General features: G+C 46.1%; 8 protein-coding genes across 8 annotated transcripts; 2 read left to right on the top strand and 6 right to left on the bottom strand.

The window, feature by feature from the left end:
• Window positions 1-125: 125 nt before the first annotated feature.
• C8R40DRAFT_1171321 (RNA recognition motif 2-domain-containing protein) lies at window positions 126-3,510 on the bottom strand (the record flags this gene model as incomplete). Its single annotated transcript, XM_046231685.1, has 11 exons — window positions 126-444; window positions 495-545; window positions 606-653; window positions 711-729; window positions 783-800; window positions 854-956; window positions 1,014-2,087; window positions 2,140-2,391; window positions 2,450-2,821; window positions 2,931-3,330; window positions 3,389-3,510. 11 exons carry the CDS (start codon window positions 3,508-3,510, stop codon window positions 126-128), a joined length of 2,778 nt encoding a protein of 925 aa, XP_046085812.1.
• An 800-nt stretch (window positions 3,511-4,310) lies between these two features.
• C8R40DRAFT_1046928 (ribosomal protein S6) lies at window positions 4,311-4,788 on the top strand (the record flags this gene model as incomplete). The annotated part of the gene is made up of 3 exons (XM_046224398.1): window positions 4,311-4,358; window positions 4,409-4,548; window positions 4,614-4,788. The coding sequence occupies 3 exons, from the start codon at window positions 4,311-4,313 to the stop codon at window positions 4,786-4,788; spliced, it is 363 nt and encodes a 120-aa protein (XP_046085811.1).
• Window positions 4,789-4,889: 101 nt separating this feature from the next.
• On the bottom strand, window positions 4,890-5,908 carry C8R40DRAFT_1161098 (HAD hydrolase subfamily IA REG-2-like protein; the record flags this gene model as incomplete). Its single annotated transcript, XM_046230087.1, has 6 exons — window positions 4,890-5,049; window positions 5,098-5,278; window positions 5,336-5,398; window positions 5,457-5,567; window positions 5,604-5,711; window positions 5,767-5,908. The coding sequence occupies 6 exons, from the start codon at window positions 5,906-5,908 to the stop codon at window positions 4,890-4,892; spliced, it is 765 nt and encodes a 254-aa protein (XP_046085810.1).
• Window positions 5,909-5,930: 22 nt separating this feature from the next.
• C8R40DRAFT_1272742 (uncharacterized protein) lies at window positions 5,931-8,958 on the top strand. Its single transcript, XM_046234077.1, has 17 exons — window positions 5,931-6,137; window positions 6,190-6,270; window positions 6,322-6,466; window positions 6,517-6,689; window positions 6,744-6,853; window positions 6,905-7,043; window positions 7,098-7,559; window positions 7,620-7,635; window positions 7,689-7,708; window positions 7,761-7,775; window positions 7,827-8,161; window positions 8,220-8,247; window positions 8,299-8,427; window positions 8,479-8,519; window positions 8,577-8,647; window positions 8,700-8,748; window positions 8,803-8,958. Exons 1-17 carry the CDS (start codon window positions 5,973-5,975, stop codon window positions 8,888-8,890), a joined length of 2,067 nt encoding a protein of 688 aa, XP_046085809.1. The 5' UTR covers window positions 5,931-5,972; the 3' UTR covers window positions 8,891-8,958.
• A 1-nt stretch (window position 8,959) lies between these two features.
• Window positions 8,960-12,890, bottom strand: C8R40DRAFT_1272741 (uncharacterized protein). Its single transcript, XM_046234076.1, has 20 exons — window positions 12,792-12,890; window positions 12,724-12,733; window positions 12,597-12,666; window positions 12,475-12,535; window positions 12,144-12,425; window positions 12,009-12,084; window positions 11,797-11,951; window positions 11,597-11,738; window positions 11,212-11,536; window positions 10,995-11,159; window positions 10,913-10,941; window positions 10,783-10,864; window positions 10,658-10,733; window positions 10,508-10,602; window positions 10,413-10,459; window positions 10,087-10,355; window positions 10,005-10,031; window positions 9,802-9,952; window positions 9,478-9,743; window positions 8,960-9,423 (listed from the first exon to the last, which is right to left on the bottom strand). Exons 1-20 carry the CDS (start codon window positions 12,804-12,806, stop codon window positions 9,061-9,063), a joined length of 2,706 nt encoding a protein of 901 aa, XP_046085808.1. The 5' UTR covers window positions 12,807-12,890; the 3' UTR covers window positions 8,960-9,060.
• A 424-nt stretch (window positions 12,891-13,314) lies between these two features.
• Window positions 13,315-16,453, bottom strand: C8R40DRAFT_1107707 (Cullin family-domain-containing protein). Its single transcript, XM_046228221.1, has 7 exons — window positions 15,796-16,453; window positions 15,131-15,740; window positions 14,357-15,061; window positions 14,066-14,303; window positions 13,808-13,998; window positions 13,591-13,749; window positions 13,315-13,535 (listed from the first exon to the last, which is right to left on the bottom strand). Exons 1-7 carry the CDS (start codon window positions 16,344-16,346, stop codon window positions 13,431-13,433), a joined length of 2,559 nt encoding a protein of 852 aa, XP_046085807.1. The 5' UTR covers window positions 16,347-16,453; the 3' UTR covers window positions 13,315-13,430.
• Window positions 16,454-16,921: 468 nt separating this feature from the next.
• On the bottom strand, window positions 16,922-17,909 carry C8R40DRAFT_1046977 (kinase-like domain-containing protein; the record flags this gene model as incomplete). The annotated part of the gene is made up of 3 exons (XM_046224404.1): window positions 16,922-17,568; window positions 17,623-17,742; window positions 17,792-17,909. The coding sequence occupies 3 exons, from the start codon at window positions 17,907-17,909 to the stop codon at window positions 16,922-16,924; spliced, it is 885 nt and encodes a 294-aa protein (XP_046085806.1).
• A 595-nt stretch (window positions 17,910-18,504) lies between these two features.
• C8R40DRAFT_300744 (transcription factor) lies at window positions 18,505-23,097 on the bottom strand. The gene is made up of 19 exons (XM_046234638.1): window positions 22,962-23,097; window positions 22,712-22,917; window positions 22,405-22,665; window positions 22,078-22,353; window positions 21,903-22,030; window positions 21,487-21,852; window positions 21,238-21,436; window positions 21,078-21,188; window positions 20,944-21,015; window positions 20,703-20,888; window positions 20,574-20,654; window positions 20,080-20,521; window positions 19,872-20,029; window positions 19,754-19,819; window positions 19,610-19,703; window positions 19,433-19,557; window positions 19,069-19,374; window positions 18,868-19,009; window positions 18,505-18,810 (listed from the first exon to the last, which is right to left on the bottom strand). Exons 1-19 carry the CDS (start codon window positions 23,071-23,073, stop codon window positions 18,758-18,760), a joined length of 3,384 nt encoding a protein of 1,127 aa, XP_046085805.1. The 5' UTR covers window positions 23,074-23,097; the 3' UTR covers window positions 18,505-18,757.
• Between the last annotated feature and the right edge of the window lie 5 nt (window positions 23,098-23,102).

Here is a 23,102-nt window from a genome sequence, read left to right as displayed (position 1 = left end):
GCACTAGGAATTAGAGATGATGTTTTTTTCTTAGGCAATCGAAGCAAAAGCGACTGGAAAATACATAGAAATAAATTTGAACATTGAATTCGAGTTTGAGTCAGTCCAGCCACGAAACATCTGAATTACTCTCTTGTAGTGGTGGTACGCTGCCGACGATGATTGCGTTCACGCTCGCGGCGGTGTGGGCTGGAATCGAACCTCCGAGGGCCGAACGGGGCATTCAATAGATTTTGTGTTGGGAGCGAACAATTCCCGGGAACAAAGAGATCCCCTCTGTTGTGCGATGAACGTTCCTTGCGTCTCTGGTGGGTAGCAGAAGGGAAAGGCTCTGGCAGTCCTTGTTCAGGACCCGGGTCGGAATAGAAGATCTTGGGTCGCCAGGCTTCTCGCTCGTCCATGATGCAGGAGTTCTTGAACTTCTCGACGAGAGCTTCCTTGCCCCTACAATAGTACTTCAGTTGATACAATGGCAATAGATTCGAAGCACCCACTGATAGTTCGCGTAGCTCATCTGCAGTACTTTTTCGCTAGAAAACATATTCCTAGTAGATGAAAGTATCAGCGATGTTCTCAATGTCCTGAATCTGATGAGTGGGCCTAACCATTTTTGACCAAGCCTGGACTTCGCAAAAAGTACTAGATCCTCGACGCTGATCCCAAATTCGTCATCAGCGGGTATTGACGTCCAGTGAAGAGAATAGATTTACCTTATGAAGTTCACAAAGGCTAATGATAACGAATGGCTCAGTTGACGGTATCATCGTGGCTATAGTACTCACCGTATCCCACATTACATCCTGACAAATATATCAATTCATTTATCAGAATGTCTAAAACAAACAATCCTCACCATTTTTGAAATCCATCCGTAAATAGAGAAAATCAATCCTTCTCGGACAAACTTTAGCGATGTAATGCATGAGGTCCTTGTCGGTCATTTTATTGGGAATATTCTAATCAAACATCGTCGGCTTCCTCGGATAGAAAATACACAAACGGAGTCAACATACCTTGATCATGATTGTTGTTCGAGTATCAACGCCGGTTTCAATCTTCACAAGGTTGAGTTGATTGTGCTCCGATGTCTCTTTTTTACTTGTACTTGTCAAAGAAGTTTTGACATTATGTGATGGGGAAGGGGAGTCGTTGCTACATGGAGAACCTTCTGGAGCTGACGAGGAGGGCGGCGCAGACGATTCGTCGTTAGGGGGTCGACCAGGGAGACAAGGGACGCCAGGAGAAAAGTACGATGCAGTGCTTCCCGAAAAGCCCGTAGGCGTTGCGCCTTGTAGCCAATACGGATCTTGAGGGGGCGGAGCATTCGCGTTGCGCGGGAATCCGGAAGGGTAGGCAGGAATACCATTCATCTCGATTGGCCAAGCCATATTTATATGTTGCATGGCATAAGGATCACGTTCTAATGGAATACCTCCAGAAAAAGTATTGATCGGTCCAGGTCCCAAAAAACGAGGCGGAGGGGGTGGGGAGAGATAACCGGAATGGAATGCAAGAGGCGGAGGAGTTGGGGTCGACGCAAAGTAAGGTATGAGAGGCGTCTGATTTGCTGCCCGGTCGAGTGCCGGATAAGCAAATCCGTAGTAGCTTTGTACGAGTTGATGTTGGGGGTCTAACGTGTTTCTTTCATCAGGAGTTTTACCATTGATCCCAACCTGAGTGCCATTAACGACGTGAGTTTCGGAAGTATAGAAGACTGGAGGAGATCCACGGTTCTCCGAAGGGTCGGAAAACGCAGTTAAGGGGGTGTCATCATTCGATAGACCGTCAACGGGCAAGGAAAGGGAGAAAAGCTGGCGGGTTTGCGATAGCTGTCCAGGAGGTCCGAAAGGCTGAATACAGTCGTCGGATGCTCTAGAAATTGGGAAAGGAACTATTGTCGTTTTTTCGGCTTGGATCACATCAGAATCTTCATGATCAGCGGTAGATTTCGTATTCTCGATGCTCTCGAGGTTTTCGCGGCCAGAAACTTTGATCCTCATTCCGAACATCGCCATGCCATCTAGGGCTTCATATGCCGAAGTAGTTTCGCGGATATCGAAAAATTCGACGCGGAACGTTTTGCATTCCTAGAAGTCGCAATAGTCAATTTCAGTCCCAGTAGAACCGAGAATAGCATACAGAATTGGAGGCCCGACCCTCATTGTCCGGTGTCGTATCCGAGAATGATCTGATATCGCCAAAGCTCTCGAGAAAAGTTCGCAGTAAGACGATCTCCCGAGTCGCGATTCTGACACTTTTCTTTGTCTCTACGTCTTCGTTGTAGGTGCGCTTCGTTAAGTTTATAGAGACATCCTCTAGGGGTACATCCGGCTCAACCGTGAGTTGAAACGAAGCGTCCATTGACTCTAGAAAAGTCGATTCTCCCAGTTCCTAAAAGCAAACCGGAGTATGAGCAAACATAGGGAAATGAAAGACGAGCTATACGTACAATGGTAACCTGGTCCATAGTCAAAAATGTGCCCGTCAATCTTTTTCTGCCTATCTCATTTGTAGCCTGATCGACGCAGCTGTCAAAGACATCACTCTGACGAGTTTCGAAATACGTCTTGGCTGCAATAGCATCTCGGAGATCGTGGAATGCCAGGAAAACGAATCCAGATCGCAAGAGGAGTCCTTTGATAGGATTCTCCAGGAATGATTTCCTGCGATTGGTTTGAGCTATGTCATCCTTGTTGAAAGAGGTAGTAGGAGCAGGAAATTTGGTGTCAGGGCGATAGCGTGCAAGCTGTGGTGTCGTTATTAAGGATGATATGGCGTTTTGAACAACTTTCTGAGGTACATCGGGCGAGAAGTTGTCGACCTGTGTGTAGTGGGGTCAGTTCGACAGTCTTTTCGCGAGACAAAGTTGAATTGGGTATCGTCCAGAGACGAGCAAAAGTGAATGGACAGGGTTTATACAGGCTACTTACGCGCAAGAATCTCGATGGACAAAGATCGTCATCTCTGCCGGCAACTTCAGTGGACAGGACAACAGCAAAGTTATCACCATGACCCAGACTACTGTCGACACTAGTGGTGGTCCTGATGCTGGAGGACGGCGTAAGTGGCGGAGTCAGGAGCTTGTGAGGCTCGTTGTCGATACGATGTCTCCTACTAGGCGTATTTTGTGCATTAATCTTGACGTGAGGACGATTCGTCAGCGGTTTTTCACGAAAAGGGACTACATTCGGTTTCTCAGACTGCTTTTTGTCACTAGGCTGAGGTGGCGCTTCGTGTTTTTTGGAATACTCCGAGTCCAACAAAAGGTGGTCATTATCAAAAGACATCCTGATTAGTTTTGGGGGTATAGGGCCCGAATGTGGGGGGAACCTGTGGAGAAAATTCCGTCAGATATAGCAGCGACATCATGGAAGAAAAGAAAAGTTACCATATATTGGGCAACGACGGAGAATGCTGCAGACGAGGAGGATGAGGCTTGATAACAGTCTGCAGTCTTGGTTGAAGGCCGTCACCGTTCTTGAAGGATAGAGAGGGAGATGGTGGGGGCATGAAAGAAGTAAATAAAGGGTATTGCCGCGGACTGAACGGATTATGAAGGAAAATAAACTTACAGAGAAGACACCTGAAACGAGGATAGAATATTGATGTAAGCTCTAAATTCACGTCAAGGGCGCGATTCGCGCTTCGGAAACCTGTTGCCAGGCAGTGAAACTACTGACCAATGTCATCTTCAAAAAAGTTTTTTGGAAATTGTGTCCAGTTGAGACTTAGTACGAAGAGCTCATAAGTTTTATGCAGAGAGCATTGATATCACAAAGTCAAGTGATTTTTTCTTCACATTTGAGTGTTAGACACCGAAGGTTGCAGAGGTTTGGGGTTTCACGTCACTGATATCTAGATCAGGACTTTAAGAACTTCGATAGATAATCGCATCACTACTTACTGCTTCGACCGCCACCGGAGAAAGAAAAAAGCTAGTTCCAACACGGACGGAGCCGCGCAAAAAAAACTTGCAATCGACAATGAAGATTTCACTCCTTGCTGGATACTAATACAGAGAATGATATTGTCGGTTTATCTGTGATGTAGATTCGTTTTTAAAAGAGGAGAAAGCGAAGTAAAGAGAAATGTGACTGGGACGAGAATGAGAGGTACACGTGTATGGGAAGAATTGGATTTCATTAAAAGGAACGGAGTTCATCATATCTCCAGCTAGATGGTAGTAGAAGTTAAAGTGCTATAAACGGCCATAATCTATAAGCGCCGGCTGTCACGTGGTGATACGCGCCTTAGGTATTTCCGAATCCAGAACTTTGGTTGGAACTTCCTCCTTCCAAACCATCCTCACCATGCCTCTGTATCAAATGTTATGCATATCTACACATTTTCGCGAATATGTACGCATGCTTTCCTCTTATCTTGCTCACACAGGCTCAATGTCATTCAGAAACATATCAAGCAACTCGTTGACCAAACATGCAGACACATCATGAATAATGGAGGTGTTGTGCGTAAAATCGACTCTTGGGGCACCTTTGGCCTGCCACAAAGGATGAAACGTCATGCTGGGTACAATACTTATGGAGAGTACGTGTTCTGCTCGCGTTTCGGGGCATTTTTTGATGGAAGACTAAAAATTATTCCTTTTTAAGCTACTGGACATTACATTTTGATACATCCCCACGCACATTGCAATCTTTGAACAAAATCATGCGACAGGACCCCCTTGTAATTCGATGGACTGTTCTTAGGCTTGGAGCCAAAGCAGAAGACCTTGCGTCCGAGGGACGAAATGCCATACAAGGTCAAGAGTTCGACAATGTATAATCCCTCGTATGTATGTAAATTGTTCCTTATAAATTTGTTTCTGGGATCACATGCCGTTCTTTCACGCAACAGGAACATCTAATACTGTGTCTAAACCCCTTCTATCTCCGGGACACAGCGGATTGCTCGGTATAATGCAAAATTTCATCCAACCGTCGGATGACCTTGACACCATTTAGATCCTCGTCTTGTTTCGATTCTGGTCCTGTGCGCCTAAGGAGAAGTGCTCTCATCCCGGCTCCCACTGCACCGTAGTAATCTCTGCACAATATCTTTAGTTGATAATTAAGCTAGAAGAGCGCGACTCACGCGTCAAGCTCATCTCCAACATGTACACACTGTTCTGGCCGAATACGCTCTCCTCGAATGGAATTCACGCGCTCCAATGTACGCAAGAAGATTTCTTTCGCTGGCTTCTCGATGCCCTCTTCCTCGCTCAGTACAATCGGTATCATGTAGTCGGGGAGCTCGAGATCAGTGAGAACAGAGCCTAGGCCATAGAATGCTTCTTGTCAATTCCAAAATGAGCACCGGAAAAGGGACTGACGACTTCGAGAGTCCGAATTACTGATTACTGCAGTATAAATCTGACGTTTATGGAGAGCGTGAACTGGACGCGAATTAGCTGTCAACTTTTTGAAGGTTCTTTACAACTGGTATCAACTGACGAGTAGGAAGCGTGTCTTCGAATTCCCTGTACCCTTCTTTCGAGCTGAACACCTTCATTAAATTGGGAACAATGTTCCCCAGCGACGCGTCCAGAACTGCAGATTCATGCGCTAACATCGAGACAAGTTCTCAAATCAAGAATATACCTTGAGGATTAACCCCAGCCCCCAGTGCAGTCCTCCTAATAACGTCTGTCCACCAGCTCTGACTTCCCTGTTTATATGCAGGCTCCTCGATTTGTAGAGCCTTCAATGCTATACATTGCGTTATAGGGAACTATGAGTCTGTGTCTGTCGTGCATCAAATCACCTATTTTAAAAGAGCCTTTGATGGAATTTGGATCAACGTCGCCCAGATAAGGCTTAAATGCCATGGCATATTGAACATGAATCGGCATGCGAGGAGTAATCAGTGTATGTAGAATGTCGAAAGTGACTAGACGAACAGTCATGGGAGTCGATGTTCAAGGAAATGAATTGTGTGGCGCGACGGGCTTCTCTTGAACCACGACAACCATGATCATATCTATCGTGCTTTCTTTGTTTTCCCTTGCTGTAGCGGAGATTACTCCTGTTCCCCTGGACTACTGTGCAGCCATTGCCGGTAAACAATGGGTTTCTCCACTCGAAGTTCGGTCTTGTATGCATTCATTTCCAGTGAATCGGGACGTTAAAGAGAACGTATGTTGAGTTTGGCTAGTACCATGAACATCTCAAGTATGGTACCTCCTAGATTATCGAGGTTCTGAGCAAAACAATCGCTATGCACACGTCGGTAAACTACCAGATTTCAGCACCCAAGCCATTTGACAAGGCAAGATATATAGTTTCTTCTCAAGTGATATATCTAACATGAGAACCTAAGGACGTTCATGAGGACCTACACAAGGACTTGGCTCGCATAAGACAGCAAAAATATCAGTCCGAATTTGAATTCCATCTCGATATCTTTCATACGTTCAGGCGGCTCAACGATGGACACTGTGTTGTCATCAATCTCTGCTATGACTGTGAGTCTCAACGCGTGTGATGGTTGCCGCAGCTCACACATTACTGCTAGCACTGTACATCTCGTATTTGCCGACACCCCTAGTGCTCCTTACCGCTGCAGATGGTCGACAGAGCGTTCATATCGCTCCGGAAGCTTTCGCAGTTGCATCCGCTGAATTCGGTGAAGAGATTGAGTTTTGGCAGAACGCGCTCCCTGGAAAGCTGCAAGGCCAGCTAGAGACAGTGCGTATTCAGAAAGTACAATTTTTGCTGCTTTTGATTCCTACCACTTACTAGCTCAACGGTGCCGAAGTGCTTGCTATCAATGACCAAGATCCTTTCGTCGCAGTCAACTCAAATGCTTTGATTACTGGAGGCTATCAATCCTTCGGGACACGCCAAAACTCGTAGGCAGTACAGGCATATCTACTTCGCCGTGCGTTCATATCACCTTCCAGATTCTTCTCCAGCTACTATCGCGGCGCCGATGGTTGGCTTTATCAAATGGGCAATTTTGCCCAGCAAGTCCATCCCCTTACGGATGTGGTCAAGCTTGCTATTCGACGCGTAAATAGCACTTCCATCGACATTGTTACTGTTAGTTCTCTACGCTGTATAATTGGTGTGCTTTTTGATTAACCTGTATACCAGCTTCCTTACAGATCGCGTTTCGGTCGGGGGTCCAAGAACTTTACCGACTCTGCATCATATCGTGCAAACAACTGCATCGCAACTAATGGAACTAACGGTGTGGACATGTACGCCGTAACTCGTTCGACAACACAAGAGCACTCCGAAGATCCCCTTCCAATTGCTTATTTCCAACAACAACCCCCCATTCCACGCAAAGAAGCGCGAAGACATCCGATGAACGTACTTGTTGATGCTTTGCCTCTTTCCAACATTAATCTTCCCGAAATCATGCAACCTTCCAAGCCTGCTCTTAATGAAAGCTACAGTGTAGCCCAATTCTACATGCTTGATGACGCTGTCACCGGTGTCCTCGCTTTGGGTAGCTTTTCGGCTGCGAATTTCTCTGCATTTCAGCATAGTTTGTTGGATGGTCTTGTGAAGCTTAAGTCTCTCGGAGCTACTCAATTACTGGTCGATGTTGTGAGTCCCCTACTAGTCTATGACTCGTTATTATCGCACCTAGTGACCTTCCACTCCTAGACAAATAACGGAGGAGGTAGGATTAAGGTTGTCTACATGCTCAGTGTATTTCAAATCAGGTTTCATTAGGCTATATCTGTATCGCACATGTGAGTATCTAGCACCGTAAACCTAAAAGGTTGTCCCTGATGAAGGCGGAAGTGGCTACACAGAATTGTTAGTTCATCATTCTCCGTTCTTTATTCCATACTTACCTAGATAACAAAGATCATAGGGTCCAAATCCACAACTGAACCACAGGCGGGGCTCGATACTACCACTCGTGCCGGAACTTTAGCTCAACTGATCGTGCAAAAGATCGTCAAAGATGTCATGGATCCAGACGCCCTGCTTTACTATAATCCCACTCAGTGGACCAACGCCTCTAATATACCGTTCTCAGCGGACACTGAATGGCTCAAACCTCTGCAGGAATTGATGATCAACGGACACGAGGACGCTTTCAGTCAACGCTTAGGTCAAGAATGCCAGCCGTTCGGTGTTGAACCCCCACGGAAAGGATTCTTCAAAGCGAAGGACGTAGTCATCATCTCAAATGGAAGGTTGGTCGCGACCACCGTGATTCTGCTTCCACAGGCCGATTATTCTTTGTAAATTCAGGTGTGCGAGCTCATGCTCTTTATTCAGCGTAAGTAAACGATGCCAAAACTCTATTCGATGTCTTAGCAATCTGCTATAGATCACGATGTCCAAACTCGAAGGTGTACGAACGGTAGTGGTAGGTGGCAAACAAGAAACCACGCAACAATACTGTGGTGTTGTCGGTGGACAATCAACGGACTTCTCCACAATAGATACAGAGATCAAAGTATGGTCACACATCTCTCGTATGCTATATGATCTTTGACGACTACTACAGAGTGTTCATCTAAAAAATCATACCCTTGCTCCTCCTGATCTGTGCGTGTAATTTTGTGTACTGAGCTTGCATTCTTTCGCTTATGCATGCCACTACAGGTTGGCAAACATCATTGAAGGGATAACGTGGAGACTAGCCTACGGGATCGATGATCCTACAGAGCCCGAAGGTATGTCCTGCTCTTCGTAATCTCAGGTTGATAGTCTCACCAAAGAGTTTAGAATGGCAGGATCATCCTGCAGATATAAATTTTCCATTGACAATGGAAACGTAAGTAGTGGTCCGTCGTTCCATTGAAATGCTCTGAACAGTTTTATGTTATAGGGTCAATAAACCTGTTGCCATTTGGAAGGCTGTGGCAAAGGAAGTATTTATTAGTAATCCTCCGCCGCTATTAGTACAAGACAAGTAATGTTATGTAGGAATCAGAGACGAAGGTTCATCACGAATCATGATCAAATGAAGATATGCCGCTTTGACACTTACGCAATGTAAGGCATGTGCCGAACAAGTTTGATGACATTCGGACTCTACTGCAACTCCATGTAAACAGTTTGTAGATGTAGATATATTCATTTGCACTCAGTCGTCCTCTTCCACATCACCAAATTCAAACATCCCAGCCCTATCCTTCTTGGCTTCTAGAACGCTGTCTTTCAGTTTTCTGAGCAGTTGCGGGTACGCCGAAAGGTAGTTGCACTTGCGATCAATGGTAGCTACACCATCTCGCAATAGCTCGGCATTCAGACACTCGTAAGGATCGGTAGCTGACTGTGGATTTTGAGGATCAATAAGACGGAGGTGCAGAAGAGGACCCTCTTGTGCGTCAATGTTTGCGACTAGTTTGCGGCCCTCACACAGTTGGCGGAAACGGTCAATGGCCTCCGCATAGTATTCGCTTTCGGGATCGACGAGCTTGATGAAGGAAAGTCGAGCTTCGCGTGCCTGTCCCAGAGTTGAACATAGAACCAAACCAGAATCAGACTGTTTGAAACTTACCTGACCAGGAAGTGAGCGGAATTGAGGCGCAAGAGGTCTAATGTCTTTGAATGCAACGCTGTCCTGGTTCCCATAGTCAATAAAAGTGACTTCTGCTTCCTTCTTGATAGGTGAAGCACGCCGAATCTTGGCACGATACCACGCGCCATCAGAGAACTTGGCAGATACCAAGTCTCCGCTCTTTGGTGTGAAGCCAGCAGGGACGGCTACTGCACCTTGGTGATGTAGCGAAAAGTCGCGCATCAATTTTTCCAGAGAAGCGATGCCTAAAACATTTCGTTTGAGAAGGGCAGATACGTCTAATGAACTCGAGTCGAATAGCACCTTCTGTGTTGAGTATTTGAACTGAGAAGCCAAAATTTGTAGTCCTCACGTCACTTATGATTATGTCGATGTACTTCGATTTCATAGGACCTGCTTCAATCTCTGGTGCAACCGCAGCTTTCTCTGCGGATTCATCGTAGTCCTGCCAAAGCTGTTTCTGGAATATCAGTAACTTGTATCGTTTCGAACTCGATAGGACATACGTTCCGCTTTGCTGATTTAGCCTCGCTCTAGATATACATATTAAATCGATTTCACAGTCTGGAGTTCTCATCAAAATCATACCTCGGCATCATATAGTTGCTTCGACCATGACAATGAATCAGCAGAGTATGAGTGAACGCTAGCTAACCCTTCTTTGACCAGAACAACAGCCGCATTTTCGGTTTTATTGAGGTAGAGGGATCCGATGAATCCTCCAGATTTGTCTACAGACTCAACTTCGAATTCAGCGTCTCTCTGCATGTACTTCTTGGTTGCGAATTCGAAAGCCTCGGGGCCAAAAGGTTCGCTTTTTTCGGACGGATTGCGAGCGGTTCGAGGGGCGCGAATGCCTATGATTGGAATAACTCAGGTGTCGGGAAGATCATCGTTGACTGGAAAATACTAACCGCCGAGGACAAGAGTGAGTGTCTGATTATCTTTGGGAAGCAGGAGCCTTCGTAACGACTAAATAACGAGGAATGATTAGAATACGGGTACTCACTTAAACCGTGAACCAGCAGCTACATATTCGACAACGGCGGGAACACGTCCCAGACGTTTGAACCCATTTAAAAATGGGGTTGCACGGGTGCTCGACTGCTCATCAACCGGTCATTAGTTTGATTGAAAAAAGGACGACTAGCAGGCCTACCTCTGAGATATTGAGCGATTGCTTGAGTGGTGGCACATCCTTACCAGAGTGAATACCTCGAGACTCAGCAGCAGCACTATTCACCGATCAATGATCACGAATCAACGAGGAAATTATCCACTCACGCCGCCTCTGCAGCCATGAGACTGTCATAATCAGGAGAGCGGTCTTCGTCATCGCGTTTATGACGGACCACACTTGCGAGACCTTGATAAACCGTTAGTCCTGTGTCAATGTTATAGCGAATGTCTTCACCTTTCTCTATTAGTTGTACGGCTACGTTGCTCGAGGGAAAGTAAGCAACAGCTTGACGTAATGTGCTATGATGCAGACATACACATTTTGATTGCCAAATCGGACGGTGGCGCACTCCCGTTCATCATATTCACCCTCTTTTGGTCGTACGAAATCGATGGTGCACTTGACAGGTTTGCCAATCAGTTTTTTACGAAGGAATTCACGGGCTTCTTGTGCGTAGAATCCTTGTTTGGGATCCGATAATCTAAATCATGGTTTGAAAAACCCAAAATTGGCAAAGGAAGAAGAGGACAGACTTTGGACCTCTCGTTGAACTCAGCTGAAGACGATGTTCTTTGCTGGAACCCTTTTCCACAACAGATATCTGGTCACCGCTCCAAATTCGGATGACAGTAGCCTCAAAAGAACGAGTTTGTCCATTGGCCGCCGTACTGCTCTTTGATGTACTGGGCTGAGCGGCGCTGGCATAGAGGCAAAGTCGTTTTTCTCTCGCATTTTTTTCCGCGGATCGAAGGCGTTCCATACCCCCACCTGCAGCTAACATGCCAGCATGCCAGTCCACTACTCGAGCAAGGCCCGCCGCGACCAAAAATTCAGCCACATTACCGGCAGGATGAAGAACTGTCGAAACAATCAGTTATTGACATACGGTCCCAATGGTCACCATCAATGAATTCGCACCGGTTCCTATGAATAGGGAGGCTGTCGCAGGAGCACTTCCACTACCGTTGGGCTGGAATGGTGTCGTAGTAGATGTGGGCAAGGACAGCAGTTGTACGCGGACGGGCCGCTGGAGGAGACGGGATTCAGTGAAAAATTTGGCCTACGATTATCATCAATGAAGTTGTGATACTACATGACAAATCGGTAATACGACCCACTTCTTCTCCCCATGGCTCTGATGGTTCTCCCTGCTTGGTAGAAGCACGAGCGGCCCGTACACCAGCAAGCGCAATATTTACTAATTGATGGTCTCCTTCGGGCAAAAGAAGACGGACTCGGAGTGTTGATCCATCTCGCACCTGTTCAACAATGGCTAGAACGAAAAATTATCTTGCAATGGATACGTCACAGAGGCTCTATACCAGCTCACCATCGAGAGGTTTCCCTTTATATTCAGATAAAAAAGCCTGAGAGTCTGTAGGCATGGTATAGTGTGTTGTGCGAGCCTAGTTTTGATGGAAAACAATCCAGCAAGGAGTAAGACTTGTTCATATAATCCGCTCACTTTAGGACCATGAGGGTTCCACACTCCAAGACCAGCAGCTTTAGCTTCATTCTCAAGCTCCCGTTTGCGAAGATCTTCCTCGGTCGGGTCTCGTTTTGATTCCTTGATTTTTCCCCACCCATTTTTCAAGATTTCCGAGGCCAGATCAAGACCACCTATTTCTGCAGAGCCTAGATCTCGAGGGACATCTTCATTCGGAGGTAACGAATGCGTGGATGTGAAAGATATTTCTTTTCCTACGGCCAGTGAGCGTAAAAATTCTCGGGATTCAAATGCCCAAAGCTATTGAGTATATTAGAAAACTCGCGTGAGCATCAAAGGAGTCGCGCACCTCATCCTCCCTACTAGATGAGCCCATCCTAGGTGCACTAACATCAGCAAGATGGAGAACTCTGGTCACACGAGGTCACAAAAATTAACACTGGGCTGGCGATTCGGAATCGAACATAGTACCTTTCTTTGGGCGGCTGCCCTTGGGGGCCCGGTCGACCACGAAGGACAAGGGAGTCACCCGAAATGACGCCTATGGGTTGCATGTTGTCAAGAACAGTAACATAATAATGTCGAACCAAATGATCACTTTTTACAATCTGATTTTTTAGGAATCAGACTGACAAAGCAGGAAGGGATTGAACTGTGTATACATACAGCTTTCATCGACATCTTGATTGGAGTGTCTCAAAAAAACGGATATACTAGTAGTGAACGGAGTAGTGGTTGGAGAGAATTCAACGCCAGTTTGGGACGACACGTCTCAATCAAAGCACGTGCTGTGACCTCCAGGTCGCGTATGGCCGGTCCGAAGTTCCTCCGAGGATGCATTGCACACTCATCATCAGCTCATCATGAATCCTCATGAAAGGAATCAAAAGACAGTGAGCAGAGGTTTGGTGCTGTCACTAGTACACTCAACCGGTCAACCGTCAAGCCGGAGATCTCAGTTGAAGGTGGTCCTGATCTTCCCATTTTAATAAAATTATACTTACAACAAATAAGACCAAGCCTTCACATGAAATCAAAATATTTCTTGATATTGTTGAATTTCTTGGAGAGATGGAATAATGCCATGAACTGAAGGAAACAATAGAAGTTTCCACTCATTCAGAGTTTTATCAAACGCTTTGGCCGAAAACAAACAAAGCCAATGCTGCCGTTTTTTTCGCAGGCAACGTCTCACGGTGTCACCGCCACTATATTTTATACAGATACGAGTACTCAAATTTGTACAACAACATTTTAGAAAACAATCATTACTCGTTCTACCGTCAATCTCCTGTCCTCTATGAATCAAGCGACATATTTGAACATCGGCTTTTGCCCTGGTACCCGTTCTGCTCGTTCTAAATACTCCTGTTCAACCAGAGCTTCGACACGGCTTTTGATTTCCTCGACCTGCAAACTCTAATTAGCACTAGTCCCGGACTACAGACCGATGGACAGAGCTTACTTCAGGTGCGAAATGCCTCTTGACGGCCTCAATTGTCTGCGACTTCAACTGCTCATATTCCAACTGCTTTTTCGCCTTCATAATTCTGACAATAGCAGCATCGAGCAAGTGTTTGCGATCCTCTTGAATATGCCTGTTGGTGGTCGCTGACTCTTTGACCTGTTGTGAAATGGTCAGTTCCGGGACAGGAAAGGAATAAAATTCGACAGGAACTCACCGAAACCTTTGCTTGTATACTATTCACATGAATTTTGTAACCAGCCTTCTTTCCTTCCTCACTCAGCACGAACTTGTCATTAAACAGGAACATGTCACCATCGTTGACATCTCGACCCGGAGGTTCCTTGAGTAGCAACTTCTTTTTGCCACAGGCGAGAGACTGAAGGGTGCGCCGTAAGTCGTCGTCATCTGTGGCATCAGCGAAAGCAACTCGAAGATGAATGCACTGTAGATTACGAAAGAGAAACGTATTCACCGATCGAATGTTGAACCTCCCTGATCTCCAGGAAGCTAATCTTGTTCTTTTCTTGGAACATCAATAAGATGATGCCCTGGTACAAGCTTACTGAAAGCTCTTTTTCGACCACGTCTTTCCCTGGAGACCTGAACCTCGTCTTCAATGACATTGTTCCTAGTGCATGATCCCAATCCAACGTTCGGTTGCCGTGCTTCTTGTGGTAGAATGTAGCAAAATTTGATAATTGTTGTTCCATCTATGAAATACATGGTTCAATTCGTTCGCAAATTCAAAATTGGGAAGCCTCACTCCGTCAGGTATTAGTATCTGTTTCTTGCTAACATCAAAAGGCCAGGCACTCCTCTGTAGAACCCGGACATCCAGATTATCATCAGACATTCCATTGACGAGCCTGTGATTCCTGAACTCATTCATCAACTCGGTTGAAAGTGCCAAATCTTTGAACATAGTTTCCCCCATGTCAAATTCTGAATCATATTGTTCTTTTAACATCCTCAGCATAGCCACTTCGGCATCACTACTCGCACTGCGGCCTAACAGCAACCTTTTTGTGAGTTGGCGGTGGTAGAATGTACGGAAGACATCCTTGTCCTCGGAAAACCTATATAAACCAAGAACTTGAAGGAGATGGGAGTGGAATAAGGTATCCTGGGCATTCTGAGTTGCGCCCGCAATAGCATCTCCGTCAGCGGAATTGGACTTGGAGAGAGACTCGAAAAACTTTGCTTGTCCCTTCCTCATCATCCCGTCCAAATACTTGGCCAACATCTCTGCGGGCTTCACTCGCCGTGTCTTGAACCCAGAAATGAAGCCGTCAGAAAGTGCTTGGCTAAAATCTCCGTCGCGTTTGTTTGTCTCTTTCGAGATGAAGGCAACGTCAATGATTCCCTCAGCCTGTTCCCTGAACTTGAGAAGGTTTGGAACCATCTTTTCTTCCAGATCTGGGGCGGCCGACCCAGTAGATGTAACTTTGACAATATCAGATACTATGTTCTATGGAATGAATGATGAGCGCCAGATCATCAGTTCTTCGTTCACAGATACCAGTGAAACGGCACATACGTGTATATAGACCTTCCAGGCGTTACTCAGAACTTTGAGCGGTGCTCGACTACCGCTAACGCTGCTCAACGTGCTGAGAAGATGGTACATCTTGCCCATGGTGGGGACACGGTTGCTAGTGACATATGCCTTGACAGTTTCCGGTGTAGCTAACCACTTTAATCTATCCAACCAATTGTCATTAAAGTTGTCCGCACCAGCAACCTTGGGTAGAATGAATAAGGCCCGGATAGTTGTTTCCTTGATCGATTGCCGACTTTGGGGAGGGAAGACCTCCTCCGCCCTCTCAACCTCCGCCTCTATCAGATCGTACGCGATTTCGAAGAAAGCTGAGGGGTCATCATACATATCATGGTTGAGAGTGGCGACCAAAGCTACGTAATATTCTTCGGTGGAAGTAAGGAGGTATTGTTCATACTGGGAGGAGCCAAAGTAAACATCATGGGCAATGAAATGACGGAGCAGGTGGGCGACAGAGGATCTGGATGCCCGTTCACCAGAAGAGTTCTGCCGATCGGCAGCAATCCATGTAGAAAGGTTCTCTCTCAGTTGCTTAGAAACTCCAGCATGACCGAAGATTCTGTCATTGAAGATATCATACGCTAAAGCACTGTAGCGAAGTGCTCTATCAGAAAAAGTTGGATTTGGGAACTGGAGCTACGTACTTGATAGACCGTGTTCCTTTGACTGTAGGGACGTAGGCCTGGTCCAGAGGAGATAGAAGTGACTGCAGGAGGCCAACTGCACCATGAAACCAATCACACATTCTGCCCATGAACGAAATCCATTCTCCATTTTTCATCAAGGATTCCAGCACCTTATCCTTCATACAGACCTCCAGCTCTTTCTTCAGCAGGTTATACAGCCCCTCGCCCTTTCCATCAACACAGACGATATACCGAGCTCGCAGAGAAACTGCTTCATATGATTCGATCAATGAAGGTTGCTTAAATGGTGTCAAGATGACTGATATGTTATGTCGGATCGAATAGAAGGGATCTGGAAGGACGCTTGGTCGGAAATCTTCTCCAGAAATCTGAATCCTCCTTGATCCACTCGTTACACCTGTCGACCTTGAAGCAGAGGCAGAATCCAAGTCGGTATCTGTTCTTGCCACTTTCCGTAGTTGTGCACCGGATCTTGGTCCATTGCTTTGAGAAATAGAGCTGAACCCTCGAGAGGATTTGGGAAGTTCAAGGAGCGTGTACACGTTCATTCCCTTCGATATGAACGAGGAAATGAAGGATGAGGGACACCTCGGTCCGTATCAGAGCAACCTTCTACCATTTTCTGATTGGCTCCAACACATTCAAGAACAAGTATTTTTCCAATGAGTTACATACAAACAAACCAGTCTTTATATAGCCAGTCGCACTGAGAAGGAATACTACTACTATTGAATACAAACTTGGAATCTCTATAGTACTGATAAAACGATTGTCGTTCAGCAGTTCGTCGCATGTATAATACCACCCAAAGTCCGTTTAGTTTTTTTGTAGGGAGTACACTCGCATCAAACCGAAAAGGAGGAATAAAAATGTCCAAGCAAGTCTAATAAGCTGCAAGCCGTTGTAACAAGTGATGAAACAGATCATTTACACGACGCCCACAAAGAATTATACATGGACGGCAGCAGGGTGAGTAACTTACGCCCGACCTGTTTAGCCCAGTGGTTTTGTTTCGGCGGGTATGGAGACGTAAGGAACAGCCAGTCTTGTGGGTTGGGAATATCGCTGAGGACCCATGGATGGCACTTGAAAGGCAAGAGTTATTCACGACGGCTTGATTCTGTTACGAACCACTAACCTTCACACAATCTATGGCAATACGCGAATTAGGGTCCTTTCGCAGCATGGAATCTAGCAAAGCGATCACTTCATCATGATTCGTCGCCGCTCTGCCTCCAGTAGGTAAAGAATCCGACCCCATGGTGTCTGGAACTGTCCAGTCTTGCGTGCAGATCTCCCGAAAGAGCATATACTTTGTGTGATAGTAATTGTCATTTCCATCAGACGGAATCTGGAATGGGAACTTTCCGAAAAGAAGACAGTACAAGGTCACACCAAGGGACCAGACATCGATAGCCTTGGTTATGGCTGGACGTTTGACTGGAATCTGGAAAACATCCGTGTGCATCGTCGAGGAAAGTGTGTCAATGGAGGGAGAACTCAAAGTAGTATCAGGTGGAGTCCAGGCGACCTCTGGGGCCATGAAATATCCTGTTCCGCGTTGTTTCGTCAATTCTTCAGTCGTGAATAATGTCGGATTTGGCTTGGAGATAGTCTTCTCTCTATAGCATGAAGCTGAAGCAGGACGCTTCAAATTTTCTTCGTTGCGATGCGATATCCCATAATCAATGATTTTGACTGTGCTTTGGTCAAAGGACCAAACTAGATTAGCCGGTTTTATATCGCGATGGATAATACCCAAGTGATGAACTATCATGGAAATGTAAGTCCTCTAACGAACAAAGACACTCGAAGTACACATACGATATTGTAGTCCCAGTGTGGCATCCCTAAAGATTCGTTTAGACTGTTCCACTGTAAGGATAGGTGAATTTTCGTTCTCATTTCTCCACTGGATCTCGCCCCCTGCCAAATATTCCAATACTGAAGAACAAGATGAGGACACATTGCTGTTCAATCAAAACTGACTAACCAAGAAAAACACGGTCATAACTAGGGTCGTCGACAACTTCCCAGAGTCGGACAATATTTGGGTGTCGAGAACTTGTCAACACAGCAACCTCTTTTTTGATGCTCAGTTCCCCATTCATGAGGTTGTTGCCTGCTTGAAAATTCCTTCTCAATTGTCGATACTTGTCTTCGTGACCAGCCGTTTTGCGGCGAACAGCCTTGACAAGCTTCGGTAATGAACGGTATTAGCGTGTATCAAAACCTGCATCTATGCTAACTACTCACCACTTCCTTATTATTCGCCATCGTGTCCTTATAAATCGACACGTCGACATGAGGAGAATGGGCTGAATTTCGTGTCACAGGCCTCGAATACGCATACTGATTGATACGCTCCGACGTTAATACCTTGAGCGTTGAGGTCATTCGAATATCATGGATAGTGTCACTATATAAGGATTGATTCGGACGCCCTCCTTCCATGGTCGTGTTGGGTAAGTCATCCAAAGATGACTGTAGTCATGGGAAGGAAGGAAAGAGAGAAGGAAGCAAGATAAAAACATGCAGGAAGCAAGCAGCTTGTTCTCGCGGGAGCGTATTACCAATTAAGTACGTTCTAATTACATAGCCCATCAGACATTCGAGGTGGAAAATTATGTGTCGAAACAAAGTTTTTAACTATCTTGGGGGAAAGTACTACTGACACTGTCACAGACCCACCGTGAAAGTTCTGCGGTTATGAGATCCGGCAAAAGACATTCAGGCGATGAAGGACACTGCCACCCTTGTCTGCGCATACCGCTAGGCGCTAGGGCTAAGACGGTACATACTAAGCTGGAACTTGAAGCAAGGGACCCCGGTCCATGAAGGACCAAAGCACAATACATCCCTATGCGCAAAAAGGCTCAGGAAGGTCGACAGTGAACGCGGTCAACGAAGAGTTGTTCCGAAAGGCTGGAGCTAGAGAGTCAACAAGTGCCTGTCTTCGCTATCCAACATAGCGAATCTTGATCGCTCCGGTACGATTGCGTGCTTCCAGTGCTAATGTTCATTGTTACTGTTTTCAATACGATGTCAGAATGAATGAAAAAAGATTACCTTTCATTTCCTCTGCCTCTTCTCGTTGTTCATAGTCTAGGACTAGACGCTTTAGCTGCTGTTGTTCTACTTTGTCTTGCAACTGGGCAGAGCGAGTGTGCACTGCCAACGCAGATTCGGAAGGCACTGCCAATTTACGGGTCTGATCCGCAGAAGGAAACCTCAGCAATCAGGGGCTGCCCCAGAAGCGAAGTGTTTTACCTGTTGTTTATTCCCTCGTTTAGTGACAACCGTGAAGTGCATTGTGTTTGCATCTATTTCCTCGTCCTCATCTCCGTCTTCTGGACGTTTCTTTCGTAGATTTGGAGGTAGAACAGAAGAATCCCATAAAGCCATTGCCGTCTTCCTATCAAGCTTTCGTGAGTCTGCTGACGTGTCTGTGACCATTTTCGCTAGCTCTTTGGCAAACTCGGCTTCAGCTTCTTCTGATGGACCAAGGTTCTCTTGCAGACTGTTACTGGCTGAAAGAACGATTGCTTGTTCAGGAGATGGTGCACGTTCCTCCGGCTTCATTTGGGTCAGTTTGTGTGACTGAATGACTAGCCGAGATAGATAGAGCACTCACCATTTCATCAGCCTCTCCTAATTCCTCTTCCTCCTCCTCTTCCTTATCTTCTCTTCGTCTTCCTTCGTCTTCGTCTTCCTCGTCGTCTTCTTCGCTGTCTTCGCCGCTATCGTCACCATTGACCACTAAGAGAGGTTTTGGTACTGGTAGTTATACGCGCGCATAGGAAACACTTACAGTCCACGTCTTGAAATACAGCCGTAAGCATTTCATCTACGGCGATTGCGGCATCCTCAACGGTCTTGGACATCTTGAACTTTGGTCTTACAGCCTGTATCCATGTATGAGACCTTGATACAATGAAAGTTTGAGGCCGCATACCTCGAAGGAATCAGAAAGCATAAAATCAACATCCATTGGTAAAGGATCCTTACAGTGCACATAGTACTAGGTAGGAACATGTCAGCATTTGGGAACTGAAAATTTCCTCCTGAAATACCTGGAAGAATACCAGGAAATTATCAAGTTTCTTTTTTTGGGACCCTCGGTCAAAACACATGCCACAAGTGTCCAAGAGGACACAGACCAGACGAACACGGAAAAAGTCATTTGGCATGTCAATAAGACAGGCCTGGTGAGGCGTTGGCCGTCCGTCAGCTGTGATAACAAAGTTTGAGCATAGCCAGCTGTAAGGGATTGAGACTTACGATGTCCAAAAGTAACCATTGACCACAATGTGTCAAATATAATTCCCGAACTAAGTAGGCGGTATATATAAAGCTCCCCGAGGTACTTCATTGTCGCCAGCCGTCTCTGATTCGTACGATACACATTCTGCTCGAGTCCCCGACGAACATCTTCTAATACTTGATCAACGATAGAGACTGAGAAGGCTGGCTGGTAACGCTGAAGGTCGTACGTGAGCATTGCCATCAAACTGATATTCCCGAATTTAATTTTCCACGGTTTGGTGAATATTTTGAAGAGTGTGACACATGTGCTGGAAGCGTCCCAATCAAGCTTGCGTAGGAGCTTGAAGACTTTGTCGATGGTCTTCTTGGCGAGGACGTCGTATATAAGATGTCGAATGAAAAGCTCCATATTCGATCGCTGCTTCTGTTGAGGTGGAGATCGCTCCGGCGGATTGCACTTAGGCAGTTTAGCGGAGTGGAATACAAGAGTCATACTGGAGAGAACACACCTGATAGTACGCATTTTCGAGCAATAAAAGTTGTCTTTGGTCGAAGTGTTGCATGCTTTGCTTACGTCTCATAAGCTCTAACTGAAGAAAAATCAGAGAATGGTAACTTTGAAGGAGGGGAACCTTCACCATCGTCCCAAACCTCTCTCTCGTGTCATCGCTGCGAAGTAAAAATCGTCCACATCCCTCCAGAAGCAATGCTAAGTTTTCAACGTTGGATCCAGAAAAGTCATCCAGGCAAACTTTGAAGATGTGCAGAATGAGGTGAGTTGGTACGACACGAAACTTGGTCAGGTTTGAAAGATACATGATATTCTACAATTTGAACGTTAAGTTGATTGTTTCAATACCCACAAAACAACGACTGCACCTTCATTCGTACTTCGGTAAACTCTTTGACCACATTTTTCTTGCGTTGAAGGTAGCGGAATTCTTCGTCAAGCTACGTCACATCGTTTACATTATTACATAGCCCCTGAGCATATGTTCAGATGATGGACCTACAATGGAGACAAGCTCGGTGCCAATGTCAGGCATATAAGGGTTGAGGGTAGCAACTAGTCGAGAATAATGAGGTAGGAGATCCGTGCGATTCTTGGGAACCTGTCCAAGAAACTACAAGAGATGAGCGAACGAGCGCTTGTTCAGGGTCGAGTCTCGCTACCTTTATAAGCCGTTTTCGGGCGGCTTTCGAGTTCAAAAATACGAATTCAATAGCAGCTTGATCAATTAGTGTGCGATTCGTTGCGTCTGGAAGGCGCGTGAGGAGCGCTGAGAGCAGCTGAGATGGCCCCTGAGGAGTAAGGTGCGGAGAAGCAGGTGGACTAGCGACTCTGGGCGTGCCTGGTGTAGGTGTAGGAGCACTATTTCAAGCATATTGACGACTTTGGAAACAGGGGAAAAAATAACGCACTCATCCTCTTCGTCCATAGAGTGAGTATTCTCTGAAATACCGTGCTCGCCTCCCAATCTTTGCAACTCTTCATCCAGCTTTCGCAGCTCCTTTTCCTGCTCGATGGCCTTCTCCGAATCGTCGTCCGTGGTTTTATCTGCATCGTCTAGTCCTAGCACGCTTTTTGGAACAAAGTCTTTGAGGTCTTGAACTTCTTCAAAGAATTTCCTCTCTTCATCATCTTCCCATTTTCCTCCGGTAGTGTATATTTCGTCCGACTCTTCTCCACCAGGATTATTTGAGCTGCTGACCCCAATTTGGAGACTGTCGGTCTTGCGTGCATTATTGGGAAGATCAGGCAGAGGCAAACACAAGAGCTCAGAGAGTCTAACGCATTCATTGAGACGACTGCTTTGAATATACCTATGTGCACTCACTGTTGGCAATTGGCTAGTAGCTTTTCGTACCCCTTGGTCATTTTCTCATATGCCTGTTGCCTGTCTTCAAATATCTCACCGGAACGTATATAGGCTTCATGGTTTCGTCGATCTTGTTCTTGCAGACGCTATGTCACCTTTAGCAATAGACACAAGCCTTTTGATTGATACCTACAGTATGCTCGATGACTAGCTTTTTGCAGACATTCTCGAAATAACCTTCAGACATACGCTTGAAACGATCCCGTATGTCCTTCTCGACTAATTGTTCTCCTTCATCGAGCATTGGAGGAACAGGTTCGGGTTGGGATGCGGATAATGACCCAGGTTCGGTTTCGGAAGAGATTTGTTTTGAAAGACCAGCGGGTAACAGACCGAGGAAAGGACAAGCATAGGATTTGAGGAAGGTGGCCAACAGCGGCAACGAAGACAGTGTAGGGTCATTGGATAGCTGACAGGATTGATAAGTTCGTACTTTCACGGCGTAAGTGGCTAAACTCACCATTTCCTTCATTGCCCTCATGATCCATTCTCCTCCCGAGCGCAGCGGATCGTCACGGATAACTCCGACCAATGCGAGTTCAGAACATATGCGGAGGACAGGGCGCTGCCGCACGACTCGTGAAGAGTCCTCTTTTTCCCGCTGTTCGGCTGTGAGACTCGACAAACTAGCTCGAGATGGGACAGCCAAAGCGGAAGATAGTAATGAGACCAGCTTCGAAGTAAATGCGGTGGGAAACCGCCGATGAAGTGCAGAGAGGATCTGAGCTGCTTGAGTTTAGGACATGATGTAGGTAAGACGAGCATACCTCGACGGCGCTCCATACGTCTCTTTCGGTCTTGCACCTCGATATTCCATCCAGAGAAGCCCCGGCAATCTCATCCAGATACTTTTCTAGCGACAAAGCGTCGATATCTTTGATGATTTGTTCACGATTGTCGCTGGCCATAGATTGACGCATCCTCTTGATGAGTGCCGTGTGTCGTTTCAAAGAAGAATCAAGTTTTGAGGATTCTACAAGTCATGAGAGCAATCAATAATAGCATTATCATGCTAACCTTTTGTCGTAGGACTTAGGTTCTGCCGCTTGAGCGCAGCGCGCCTCTCGTGTCGAGAACGCTCGTCATCGAATCTGCTGGAATTCGTAGTGCCATTCGCGGTTGGTTCCATATGATAGAGTCTAAGCAAAAGACAGCTTT

The sequence above is a fragment of the Lentinula edodes genome (assembly GCF_021015755.1).
Source record: "Lentinula edodes strain Le(Bin) 0899 ss11 chromosome Unknown C8R40scaffold_20, whole genome shotgun sequence".
Lineage (NCBI taxonomy): Eukaryota > Fungi > Basidiomycota > Agaricomycetes > Agaricales > Omphalotaceae > Lentinula > Lentinula edodes.
This window is presented reverse-complemented; position numbering and strand designations above follow the sequence as displayed.